This window comes from Labeo rohita, chromosome 16 (assembly GCF_022985175.1).
Source record: "Labeo rohita strain BAU-BD-2019 chromosome 16, IGBB_LRoh.1.0, whole genome shotgun sequence".
In the NCBI taxonomy this organism is placed as follows: Eukaryota; Metazoa; Chordata; class Actinopteri; order Cypriniformes; family Cyprinidae; genus Labeo; species Labeo rohita.
The window spans coordinates 26,886,238-26,899,815 of record NC_066884.1 but is presented as its reverse complement, the minus strand read 5'-3'; the positions used below and the strand labels follow the sequence as shown (position 1 = coordinate 26,899,815).

General features: G+C 37.3%; 1 protein-coding gene across 2 annotated transcripts in view; it reads right to left on the bottom strand.

The window, feature by feature from the left end:
• osbpl3b (oxysterol binding protein-like 3b) overlaps window positions 1-13,578 on the bottom strand; it is a 104,739-nt gene that overhangs the window by 31,382 nt on the left and 59,779 nt on the right. For both annotated transcript variants that reach the window (XM_051131491.1, XM_051131492.1), the window contains exons 3-8: window positions 12,313-12,429; window positions 9,727-9,780; window positions 4,990-5,103; window positions 4,224-4,388; window positions 710-821; window positions 513-616 (exon numbers count right to left, since the gene is read on the bottom strand). In XM_051131491.1, coding sequence (XP_050987448.1) covers window positions 513-616; window positions 710-821; window positions 4,224-4,388; window positions 4,990-5,103; window positions 9,727-9,780; window positions 12,313-12,429 — 666 coding nt within the window. The remainder of the gene's footprint in view (window positions 1-512; window positions 617-709; window positions 822-4,223; window positions 4,389-4,989; window positions 5,104-9,726; window positions 9,781-12,312; window positions 12,430-13,578) is intronic.

The following is a 13,578-nucleotide window of genomic DNA, read 5'->3' as shown; positions in this document are numbered from 1 at the left end:
ATTGTTACAATATCAGCACTGTATATAAATGAACACTGTGTACTCAAAAACCTGTAAACTAGCCGAAGACAACATTTACATTCACAGGAGCTAAAGGAAACAGCAGTTGTCCATTTGGCAGATGAAAGGGCAGCGTTCTGAATTATAGCTCATCTGTGACAGCGGTTATGTGGAATAATTTGATTCACGACTGCAAAACTCATCATGGCTATACTTCTGAAATTGTGCTATCAACTGAATGCCTGTTTGTCAGTCGGGCCGTAGGCAAGAACATTAACAGCATCCACAGGCACAGCTGGACCACTGCCTGAGGGACTAAGACTGGCCTTTTTTGAGAGCAGCTGTTTTAAAGTTTTTGTCTATTGAACACTTTAAAAACTTAGTTCAAATAAAACTAAATGAATACTAATTCAACTAAACACATCCTTAACTCTTCTACTATATGACTTGTCAACAAAAAATAAAACACTTTATAATCACTATTATTAATTTGTGTGTGTGCGACATGTAACCTGCAGAGCGTTGATGGCTGGGGCGGAGTAGGTGCGGTGTAACACCTCCATACTTCTTAGCAAGTGATTCAGCTCCAGCAGCTGAGCCTCACAGACAGAGAGTTCTAAGAGAGAGAGACAAAGAACATTGTGCAGTAAAAAGCTGCAGACACAGCATCTTTAGAGTGAGATGGATTCATAAAGTGGTGTGTGTGTACCTTTGGTGCACCTGTCCATGTCATCAGAAGACTGGAGCCAGGCGGTCACCTTGGCCTGGCTGGTAAAAGATACGGGCGAGTGGAGAGAGGACTGCTTTGAGAGAGGGGCACGCTACATAAAGAGAGAAAGAGACAGAAACAAAGGCAGAAAATGATTGAGGAGAGAAAGAGAAAGAGAAGATAAATGCAAAAGTACAACCCCAGCTAAGCAAAACCGTTTCATATTATTCTGGCTATTTAACGTGGCCATTTATACATATACAGTACAGTGGTGATTAAAATTAGAGAACAATCTATAATTTCCTAAATTTCAAGGTCACCACTTATTCACGTATTTGAAGTTATCCTAACAGGAGCAGAAGGGCAGTTTTTAAGCATTTTTCATAAATGAATTGTGTTCTGAAGCACAGTATAAAAAGCTTAAATGAGATATTCGAAAAAGAACTAAAGTTATTGGTGTTAATCTGGCAACTCTGAAAAGGTGACTGAAAACCTGGGACAGGAGGTTGTCCAGATGAAGGCCAAAGGGATGATACTTTCAGCCATTGCAAAAGAAGTTGGTTGTTCCAAATCTGTGATTTCTTGAATATTGCAGGTTTACAATGACACTAATTCATTCAAGTTCCCAAAAAAAGCTTGTCGTCCACGTAAGACAAATGCACAAGAAGACAGGATAATGCATAGACTCTCAGTGGTCAACCGGTTCAGCACTGCAGATGGAATTGCTTGCCAGCACTGAACAGGTTAAGGATCTGTCTCGCCACTTTTAAGAAAAGTCAAACTGCAAGCACACTCTGCTTTGAACAATCCTCTCCTCAGCAGAAAGAATTAAAAGTTTAAGCTCACCTTTGTTGGGGAGCATGTTGTGTGGAGAGAGGAGAACTGGTCCAAAGTTCACTTTAGTGATGAGAGCCAGTTCAATTTATTTGGGTCTGACAGGAAACATTTTGTTTGGCATTAAGCTGAGGAAATACTGAAGCCCAAGTGCTTAAAGAAGTCAGTGAAAGGTAAAAGAGGAAGTGTCATGGTTTGGGGGATATTTTCTGCAGCAGGAGTTACATGGCAGGGTGAATGCAAATATTTATCAGAACTGCCTTCAGCAACATGCTTCCGTCCTGGCAAGCATCTCCCAATCAGCCTGCAATTTTCATGCAAGACAATGCCCCCGTCAACAGGTAAAGCAGTTCCTTGAAGCTACAGTTAGAACACTGAATTAATGAAATGGCTGGCCTACAGTCCTCAACTAAACAGTGACTGAAAACCTCTAGAAAATCCTGTAGGCTAAGAAACCCACTACAGTTACTGAACTATTGAAAAGAGTGAACCAAGATCACACCAGCACAGAAACTAGTAATGCCCCGCAGCTACAGATCATTCAAAGCAAGGGCTTCTACACTTCCTACTCATTTCTGACAGCTGTAACCCTAAAATTTTAGTTGTAATTATCTTTTGTGCAGCTGTGGTTACTGTTCTCTACTTTTGATCACTGTGTTTTCCACAAAATAAAGGTTTTTGTTGAAATTCCTTGGATATTTTGTTAGTAACAAGTGGTAAACCTACAGATGTCTTCCTTCAAATATATTCCTTCAAAAAGGATTAACAATATTTCAGAAAGATCTTTCATTGTGTACTATTTTCAATCAGTCTGTAAATGTGTCAGCTCATGCAAATTGAATAAAAATACTATTTATTTACTATATTGAGCGAGTACATAAATCTGCATTCAAAAACATATTTTCTGCCTTTTTACCTGTTTACAATTCACAGTAAAATCTATGGTAAACCTACAAATAATCAGATTTGATGCTGTATCATTTACTTGAATACATTTATTTCTCTAATACACGTTGTTCTTACTGTCAGTGGATCTTGGTGTATAATGACATGTTTGCTCTGATATGGATATGATATCAGATTCATCCATGCAGAATAGCAGTGGCAAACTGATATAAGAGCTGCTGTGCACGTAACATGCAATGGCGACAGAGGTGCAAAAGTGTGGACGTGCAGCTTTAATTATTTATTTTTAATTTAGGACTCCAACTTTAAAAAAAAAAAAAAAAAATTCCACAATCATCATTTCCACCACAGCATGATATGAACTGAACACAATGTATCATTTGAGGTGGAAATGGGAATTCAATAATGTATACAGTACAAATGTATGTATACAGTATATAAAGTCAAACATTTACATACACCCAAAATCAAATCAAATCAAATCATCTTTATTTATATACCGCCTTTAACAATACAGAATTGTGACAAGGCGGCTATACAGTATTAAATAGGAAATAGTACATCAACAATGCCAAGGGCAACAGTAAACACTCAATTTTCAGGTAAAGGTAGTTAATCAAATACAATAAAATAAAATACAATAAGAGGGATCATCTAAAATGCATCTTCACTGTGTTTTTGAAAATGTGTTTTGTTTTCAACAAAAACCTTTATTTTGTGGAAAACACAGTGAACATGCATTTTGGATGATCCCTCTTATTTTGGGTGTATGTGAATTTTTGACTTTATATACTGTATACATACATTTATACTGTATACATTATTTATTGAATTCCCATTTCCACAGCTGTGTATTTTTTGTTTAGTGATAGTTGTTCATGAGTCCCTTGTTTGTCCTGATCAGTTAAACTGTCTGCCGTTCTTCAGAAAAATCCTTCAGGTCCCACAAATTCTTTGGTTTTCCAGCATTTTTGTGTATTTGAACCCTTTCCAACAATGACTGTATGATTTTGAAATCTGTCTTTTCACACTGAGGACAACTGAGGGACTCATATGCAACTATTACAGAAGGTTCAAACGCTCACTAATGCTTCAGAAGGAAAAATTATGACTTAGGAGTTGGGGTTGAAAACTTTTAAACAGAATAAAGATGTGTAAACTTTTTTTTATTTCGCCTAAATATACATATTTTTTTCATGTAGTGCTGTCCTTCAGAAGCTACAGAAGATACTTACACGTTTCCCAGAAGACAAAATTCTGTAAGAGTTGCATACGAGTCTCTCAGTTCTCTCAGATCTCAAAATCATACAGTCATTGTTGGAAAGGACACAAAAATGCTGAAAAACCAAAGAATTTGTGGGACCTAAAGGATTTTACTGAAGAACAGCGGGCAGTTTAACTGGTCAGGACAAACAAGGGACTCATGAACAACTATCACTAAACAAAAAAAGCTGTGAATCATTTAGGTAACAACAGAGTACTAAATAAAAACAATATGTATTTTGTAAGATCCCTCTTATTTTGGTAAAATAATTAACATTTTGCAGATTCTACAAGACGTATGTAAACTTTTGAATTCAACTGTACTGTTGGACACTGTTAGTGGACAAATTAAATGGTCTTTTTTGAGAGAATATTTTGTAAAAGTAAAAGAGCTTTTAACCTTGAACAGTCCTTTAACATTCTTTCAAAGTTAAAGCACTTGCACCGTAATTGTCATTTTATCTGACATTTATCTTTCCATCTAAACCCTCTACATGTCCCATGGCATTACCTTTCTGATGGACTGACTGTCAGGTATCGTGGGGGAGGAGGTGAGGGGGTAATGAGGGTGAAAGAGCGCTTTCTCAGGAGGGAACATGGCGATCTCATTCTGCCTGTAAAGCCTGTGGTGACGCAGCTTGGAGACCCATTCATCAAACAGCTCCTGGGACTTGATCTGCAAGCAAGAAGACCACAGTTGAAGGAAACCTACTTGATCAGGATTCGGAAGGTGTTTTTCTTGACGTCGTGCAGCTGCACTTTAAAATGGTCAAGATGAAGGCTGACCTTATGACTTTGTATTTGAAAGACCTGCTTCCTACTCCTGAGATCAAGAGCTTAAAATGCACGCAAGAGTTCAAACAAACGACAGCCGACAAAACCGATTTTGTCCCTTAAACGATTCTCTTTAGAAGAGGATTTTACTTAAATTGTAATTAGAACTATAATTCAAATTTGAATTGTAAATTATAAACATTCCATTAATTTACCTTAAAATTGGTTTAAACTGAAATATACTGGGATTTAAAATTCATTCTCAGTTCAGTTCTGAATATCAAAGTACAGTACATTGAAACTCTTTCTCATAGCCACAAAACTCCATTAAAGTAATCATAACCTCTGAGTGCTACTTTAATATAAGGCTAAAGCAAATCTACTGTACTATCATAATGTAACATGTTCCAGTACAACTGCGGCAAATCTCCACTAAAGCTTCTCCTGTGACCGCAGAGCATTCTGACGCTGAGGTCAGTCTAATACTATAATTGTTGTGATACCTTCAGGTGATAAATGTTTTCTTCTGCATCCAAATCAATGCACTTGGCTTTCTTCTTAATGGCCATGACAGACAGCCCCACATCAATGCAGCCGTGGAGCTTGCCTTTCTCAACCTGCACAAAGAACAGACAGACAATTTGACCTATAAATATCACATCTACCTTGTATATCAATACAACAGATGCTGCTTTGTTGCAACATGCTGAAATTACTACTGAGCAAATACGTTGCTCCTGGTTGAACCTCAAATGAATATAGATTCAAACTGAATTCTTGGCTGTTGTGCTCTTCCACAAATAATGAAATCTACTGTATTCTTTCAAAAATACAACAGACTGATACAACAGCCCTAGTCATCCTATCTTACAGAGGTTTGCATGTAAAGAATTTAAAGTGATAGTCCACCCAAAAATGAAAATCATCCCGTGATTTACTAACCTTAAAGCCATACTAGGTGTATATGACGTTTTTCTTTCAGATGAATCCAACTGGGGTTATATAAAAAAAAATGTCCTGGCTTTATTATGGCAGTGAATGGGTGTTAAGAATTTGAAGTCCAATAAAGTACATCCATCATCATAAAGTACTCCATGTACTCTGAAGCAAAGCGATGCGTTTGTGTAAGAAAAATATTCATATCTAAAACTGTATAAACTGTATTCTCTAGCTCTTCCGCTAACTGTCGTACATGTGATATTTTTTCATATACAAACACATCAATTTACTTCAAAAGGCCATCATTAACCCTGTGTGGAGTACTTTTTATGATGGATGTATGCACTTTATTGGGCTTCAAATTCTCATCACCCATTCACCACAATTATAAAGCTTGGAACCAGGACATTTTTTTAATATAACTCCGATTGTATACATCTGAAAGAAGAAAGTCACATACACCTAGGATGGCTTGAGGCTGAGTAAATCATGGGGTAACTTTCATTTTTGGATGAACTATCTCTTTAAGGCTTTGGTCCATTAACACATCTTCAAGTATTTACAAGGATAAATGCTTGTTTAGAATCACCTGTCGCATGTGCTCAGCAGGTTTTTTTTACATCTTCTCGATCATTTAACAAACGATTTAATTGACAGCAGTGGCTCTAGAGGCAAAGTTGTCCGAAATGAGGAGTTCTACCATATTATAAGAATATTGCGTGTATGTGCGAAAAACGCACAATGTACAATCGCTTATGACCTTCAAAATTGCGATATCACCCCAGTGGCTGATTTCTTTCAAATTTCTCACAGACCTTTGGGGCTGTGATTGGCCTCTGTTAGCCCTGTTTAATAGGTGCTCAAACTTCATCGGCCAGTGGCGGCCATGCTATGTTTTTTTTTTCTGTGACCTCAGATTGAGCTCTTACATACATGTTCTGAGTTTGCAGAGGATATCCCATTTCATTCAGGAGTTACACATATTTTACTAAAAGTGGCCCTGCCCCTTTTAAACGTTTTGGCATCCCTTCGCGACGGTGACTTGAAAGTTCAGCTTTTTTTTTTTGATAATTATTGACATTCACTTTCCAGAGAATCTTTCTGCACTGGATTTGGTTCTGATTGGGCAAAATGCCTAGGACTAGTACGCCAAAGTAGGTTTTTCAAAAAATTAAAAATACCCAAACATTTAGCCCGGTTTGCAATCGAATCTAAGCCATGCGTTTTGTCCTGCATGAGATTCCAACGACTTGAGAGAATTGAGCCTGCGACTAATGGTTTAGGAGTTATAAGCGATTTTGTAGTTTAATCACTCAGGCCAATTGGGGCGAGCTTTGGTGACGTTGTCGGTGGTATGAGTACTACCATCCCTCCAAGTTTCAAGTCCCTACGCCTTACGGTTTGGTCTGCATGATCAGTTTCACATGGAGATTGCTGATCCTTGACCATTCTAACAATTACAACAGGGTTTCAGCGCTACACGTCTGAACCCCTCAATATTCAAAAAGGAGAAGCGAGTCAGGTCCCAAATAGCAAAATAATAAATTATTTTATTGAATTGAATTGAATTGAATTAAATACAGTTTTTACAAAAGATGTATATACTCAGATTCTTTACAGTCTTTTTAAAGGTGGCATAAATGCAATCCAACAATAGCCCTTTATACATAGAAAAAACGTATAAATATCCACCATTAGCAGCTATTACAGCTCTGGATAATCTAGTCTTAAATTCATTGTATTCTAAACCTAATTGGCAATCAACTGTTGAAGCTATTAAGGTGTGCTGACCCAAAAATCTTTTAAAAACCTGGGCCAAGTTTAAAACAGTAACCAGGCATCACAACTGGCAAAGGGCCATGTCTGTCTTTGACATGTATATATTGCCATTATTATGTAATCAAAATGAAAATTATTATTATTGCTGGTCTTCAGTGATAATGTCAAGTTACTTTAATGTATTTGCAACAAAAAATGATAAGGATTTATGCTGATATTGTCCAAAACCACACTTTGCCACGGGTGTTTCCAAACTTTTGGAGGGCAGTGTATATATATATATATATATATACACTGTGTGCAGAATTATTAGGCATGTTGATATTCTGGTCATATTTTTTTTCCAAACACATTTTACCAATTCCAAACCACATCAGTCTTAGTAACTACTGTTAATTTTGTATTTAATCATTTATATGTGATGTATAATTGTCCGTGAAGGCTGGAAGTGAAAAACTCCTTATATTCAGGTGTGCAGGATTATTAGGCATGTTTTCGTTTACAGCTAAAATGAGCCAAAAAAGATATTTAACCCAGACTGAAAAGTCCAAATTATTAAATGCCCATGAGAAGAATGCAATACTAATGCATTACAAGAATTTGCAAAGTTAAGGCTTGACCATTGGACAGAGAAATGCTTGTTGAGTCTGCATGGTCAGAAAAAACAGGTGGAGAAGAAAAGATGCATGTTAACTGCAAAAGAATTAGGAATTAAGGTGAAGAATTAGGTGTGACACCATCAGGAACCGTTTAGTCTCCAGCGCCACCATTTTCCAGAACTGCAACCTACCTGGAGTCTTCAGAAGTGCAATGTGTCAGGCTCTCAGAGACTTTGCTTGGTAAAAAATCCTAAAAAATGCCCCTTACTTAATAAGAATAACAAGCTGACGTGTTGTGAAATACATGAAGACAGTTTTTTTATATGCTTTAGAGACAGATAAGTTGAGAGTGACTCTTGAAGGACAAGCATCACATCCTCTTGTGCCTCTGATTCAAGAATTTATCTTCCAAAATCTGGCAGTAAGTTTTGGGAGTTCATGTTTAGTCTCTTATCCTGAAAAGTCTGACTTGCAGAGATGGACTAAAATGAACTCCCAAAACTTACTGCCAGATTTTAGAAGATAAATTCTTGAATCAGAGGTACAAGAGGATGTGATGCTTGTCCTTCAAGAGACACTCTCAACTTATCTGTCTCTAAAGCATATAAAAAAACTGTCTTCATGTATTTCACAAGACGTCAGCTTGTTATTCTTATTAAGTCAGGGGCATTTTTAGGATTTTTTACCAAGCAAAGTCTCTGAGAACCTGACACATTGTACTTCTGAAGACTCCAGGTAGGTTGCAGTTCTGGAAAATGGTGGCGCTGGAGAACTGGAAACGGTTCCTGATGGTGTCACACCTAATTCTTCACCTTAATTCCTAATTCTTTTGTAGTTAACATGCATCTTTTCTTCTCCACCTGTTTTTTCTGACCATGCAGACTCAACAAGCATTTCACTGTCCAATGGTCAAGCCTTAACTTTGCAAATTCTTGTAATGCATTAGTATTGCATTCTTCTCATGGGCATTTAATAATTTGGACTTTTCAGTCTGGGTTAAATCTCTTTTTTGGCTCATTTTAGCTGTAAACGAAAACATGCCTAATAATTCTGCACACCTGAATATAAGGAGTTTTTCACTTCCAGCCTTCACGGACAATTATATATCACATATAAATGATTAAACACAAAATTAACAGTAGTTATTAAGACTGATGTGGTTTGGAATTGGTAAAATGTGTTTGGAAAAAAAATATGACCAGAATATCAACATGCCTAATAATTCTGCACACAGTGTATATATATATCCACAGTTACCTACTCACAAGAGTCATTTATCCCATAATCTGTAATCCCGTAACTAAATTCAGAATTGATAAGCATACAGCCCTCCGTAAATACACTGTGCATTCAAAACAGTAAATTTCATGAAAGGTGACAAGTTTGCAGCACAATAAATGCAAGAGGCTTTGGCTAATTTTGCTAATGCATAACCTTGTCAATGATCCATTCTCACAGGCACATTCAACTAGTGCCCTTGATTTAGAGGCCAAAAAGGGCCCAGCTCTATCTAAAAGATATATGGCAGATTAAATACGCACTTTCATTATAATTTAATACCTTGGCCTTAAGCATCCACTCCATAATGCTGTTTAGGAGGGCATACTGGCATAAGGGAAGGCAACTGCGGCAACTGCGGTGGCAGCGTAACAGTTTCTTACATTTGCAAACTATCAGCTCTAGACGATGCTATCAAACTCTGGGCACATTAACTTCGATTTTATATAGCCACAGCTAGAGGCTTTTATCAGCAGGAAGCACATATTGACAGAAAGATGGAGGTGTAAGACCTTTAAAGATTTCTGGAGGTCTGGGAAGTCTTACATGATGGGGAACTGACCACTAAAAGTCCTGAGTGCTTTAGTTCAATGGATTGAGTGAGTGTGTGTGTGTATGTGTACGTGCGAGGACTTTTAGACTCACATCAGCTGCGCATTTGGCGTACTTCAAAATGCCCTTGTCCAAGTAGAAGTATCTCTGTGAAGAAAGAAGCACAAAGAGGAGAGAACAGAGGAGAAACTCGGGTCAGATTTATTTGGTAAATGATGAATGTCCTCTCAGGGGACGCTTACGCACTCTTGATGAATGAGAGACTGTGTATCGCTATGCCTCTTTTCTGTCTATTCTTGCATTCACTCTTTTTGGTTGAAGGGGAATATGGGTATTTTTGGCGAACAGACCTTTGAATGGCTTACTTAGGGTTGTATGAATATTAAACTTGCATAGCAGAAAGTATTTATTCATCAAAAGTGCTCGTATCACCTTTTTAAATTGTGTTTGTGTGCTTAAATTGAACACAATGCCCCACACTGGAGATAGTGGAATGACTGTGCCATTTATTTAAAGTGAATTTTTATGCCGGTCTAATCATAAATCATCATAATTTCTGGTTTAACCTGTTTAGTTCAGTTTGGCTAAAAGCAAAAAGCACTCTTTGTTGAAAAAATTAAAATAAACAATTTGGATGATTTGTAGCTTTACTCACTACAGACATTATTGTGGGCTTTATTCATTTTTCTGGTGTTTTTGTTGTTGTTGTTAGTCCATAACAGGCAAGATGATGCATATTTTAAAAAGATATCACAATAAACATTAAGCTTTTGTTTATGTTCTCATATTATAGCTAAGCTGTGGGGTGAAGAGCCGTTCTGTTTACTTTAGCCGCGAAACTTGCTAACTAGCACATTATTAAGAAAGGCAATTTGCAAAGATGCATAAAAAACCCTGATTCTCACTTCTGCTGTAGGTGAAGCTGGATCACGAATGATTTGCGCAAAAATAGATGCATTTATGTAGATCACTGGGCGCATTTCCTTCAGAAACGAAAGTAAAGTTAATCATCTGCATCTCCAGTGGCTCAGATGTCGGGAGTAAATGACGACTGCTATGTTCATTACTACATCCAAGAACAACTCAATTGTTAATCTGAGACATTCATGTCTTGCCCTGCATCGGAGTAGACACAATGGCGGTTGGCCTGTTCTCAGCTCACTCAGCTCATTTAAGGCATGGTCTAAGGTAAGACCAACCGTCGTGGGAGCGGTCTTGGTTGGTGTGACGTCACACAGACAAGAAGCTGAGAATAGCTTGGTTTAAAAAAGAGAATTTTACTTATGAAGATTAAAAAAAAACACTGGGTGGATTCTTATCATAATAGGTTGGTTGTGTACACACATTGCCAACACACATTTATGTTCAAACAACTTGTAAAAGTGAGTTTTGCATCCGATGACCGCTTTTAAAAGAGAAGCCCTCCAAAAGACACCCAAAACAAAGATTCACATAAATGTACTCACCCCCTTGTCATCCAAGATGTTCATGTCTTTCTTTCTTCAGTTGTAAAGAAATTATGCTTTTTGAAGAAAAGATTTTAGCATTTTTCTTCATATAATGAACTGATATGGTGCCCTGATTTTGAACTTCCAAAATGCAATTTAAATGCGGCTTCAAACGATCCCAAATGCGGTTGTAAATGATCCCAGCAGAGGAAGAAGGGTCTTATCTAGCATAACGATAGGTTATTTTCATAAAAATAATACAATTTATATACTTTTTAATGTCAAACGCTCGTCTTGTCTTACTCTGCCTAAACTGTTTTTGTTCCAGGTCATGACAGTTAGGGTATGTCTAAAAACTCCAATCTCATGTTCTCCCTATATCGTGGTTTTACCTTTGTTAAGGGTGTTCGATCTTCTTTGGATGTTCACCCTGGTGAAAAAAACAGCATATGCTGGTAGGTATGTTCTGATGCTGGGATGCTGGTTAGGTGTGTTTTGGTCCTGGTTTAAGCTGGTCATTTGCTGGTTTTTGCTGGTCCTTAGCTGGTTGATGCTGGTCCTTGACCAGCAACATGACCAGCATAAACCAGCAAAGGACCAGCATAAACCAGCATCAAAACATACCTAACCAGCATATGCTGGTTTTTTCACCAGGGCACTTTGCAAAGACTGGGTCGGTACATCTGCAGTGATGTAGGATGATTTTGAAATTATTTTTGAAGTTGAGGGAGAAAATACGATTGGAGTTTTGTGACATACCCTAACTGTCTTGAGTCAGAATACACAGAGTTCAGGGAGAGCGTTTGAGAATAAAAAGTATTCAAATTGTGTTTTTTATGAAAATAACCGATTGTTTCGCTAGATAAGACCCTTCTTCCTCAGTTGGGATCGTTTACAACCGCATTGGGATCGTTTGAAGCCGCATTTAAACTACATGTTGGAAGTTCAATGGATGACAATGGGGTGAGTACATTATATGTGAATCTTTGTTTTGGGAGTGGACTTTAAGAGCTGCTGAACGTGACACGAATCTGACACGCATCACGTAGTTTCATCCGCGCTTTAATATGAAATGATGCAGGTTACTGTGATGTGCATTAATGTGTGCAATTGAAGAGTACACAATACAAGTGCATTTTTACTGACATATGGACTGACAACATCTCATCTGACCAAATATTTTAAATAAACCTTTAGTAGAGGCATTAATGCGTGACTGTTTCCCACATACCTTATGCCAGCCTTTCATAGGCCACTTTCTCTTCTTCAGCATGAAGCCGGACTGCTTCTCTGGCTCCTGAACATTGGAAAGACCACCACGCAAACCCTCGACGATCTCCCAGCTGTCCTGTACAATTTAATTCAAAACACAAGAACACACTACAATGAAACACTGTACTTTAGTGACCTAAGTATAGTGTTTCTATCTCAATGCCTATGAAAATAGTTAATAATAAAAGTGTTAACTAGAGACACTGCAGTAGATATGATTGGATATCTCATTAGGCAGGACTGCTTTACATTCACACATGAGAATGATGAAAAAACATGCAGTGTGAAAACAGAGAGTCAAGATGAAATGAGGAAGTCACTTGACAGACTAATATGGAATATGTCTTACAGTTATTTAATATGTTAAGGAATATATACAGTTTTTCATGATATATAGTGCTTTTGATATATAAGATTTTGGTTATACCGCACATTCATTATTTGTATGATGAATGTTCTAGATGAATTCAAACATAATGAAAATGTAGATTGCACAGTGATGAAACTGGATAATAATTTTACAGAAAACGTTTTAGAAAGTCAGGAAGGTAGTAGGGCTAGAAAAATTGAGTTGAGGCAATTTCTTCTCCCCTTTATTCAGAACACAGAAAAAAAAAAATCAATCATCACAATCTAGTATTCAACTTATTCATAAGTTTAGTGCTCCTGCATGCATGGACTGTCATTTATTCTACAAACTTTACATCTCTATGAATAAAATCAGAAACAAAAGTCCTAATGCAGAAAATAATGAATTTAGGATAAAATTCAGAACCAACACAAATTAACTTCAGGTACAAGGTCACTTATTCACAATACTCTGGATACATAATAATGTTGGTAAGAACTATGTGCATGCTTTTATCAATCAGATGGAAATTTAGAGAGGAAAGAAATTCTCTGTATTATTTAGAGTGCTGACAGATGGGACAAAAATGTGGGTCTCTATTCTCTCTCTTCAGCAAACTCTGTTTCTTCCTCAAGGCGAGAGCTGCACTGCCCAAACACACTCTCAGCAATTCACTACATCAAGGACAACTTTCAAAGAGACATCTCTATAGCCAAGGACAAAACCCAAACATGCATTAAGAACCACAGAGTGAGACTAATGAAACAAACCGCTCTTACACAACAGCTCAAATCAAAGAGCAACACAACCTTCAAGGGATACTGTGTTATGACAGTGAAAACAAACCAGCTGATCAACCAACTAGTGAAAAAGAAG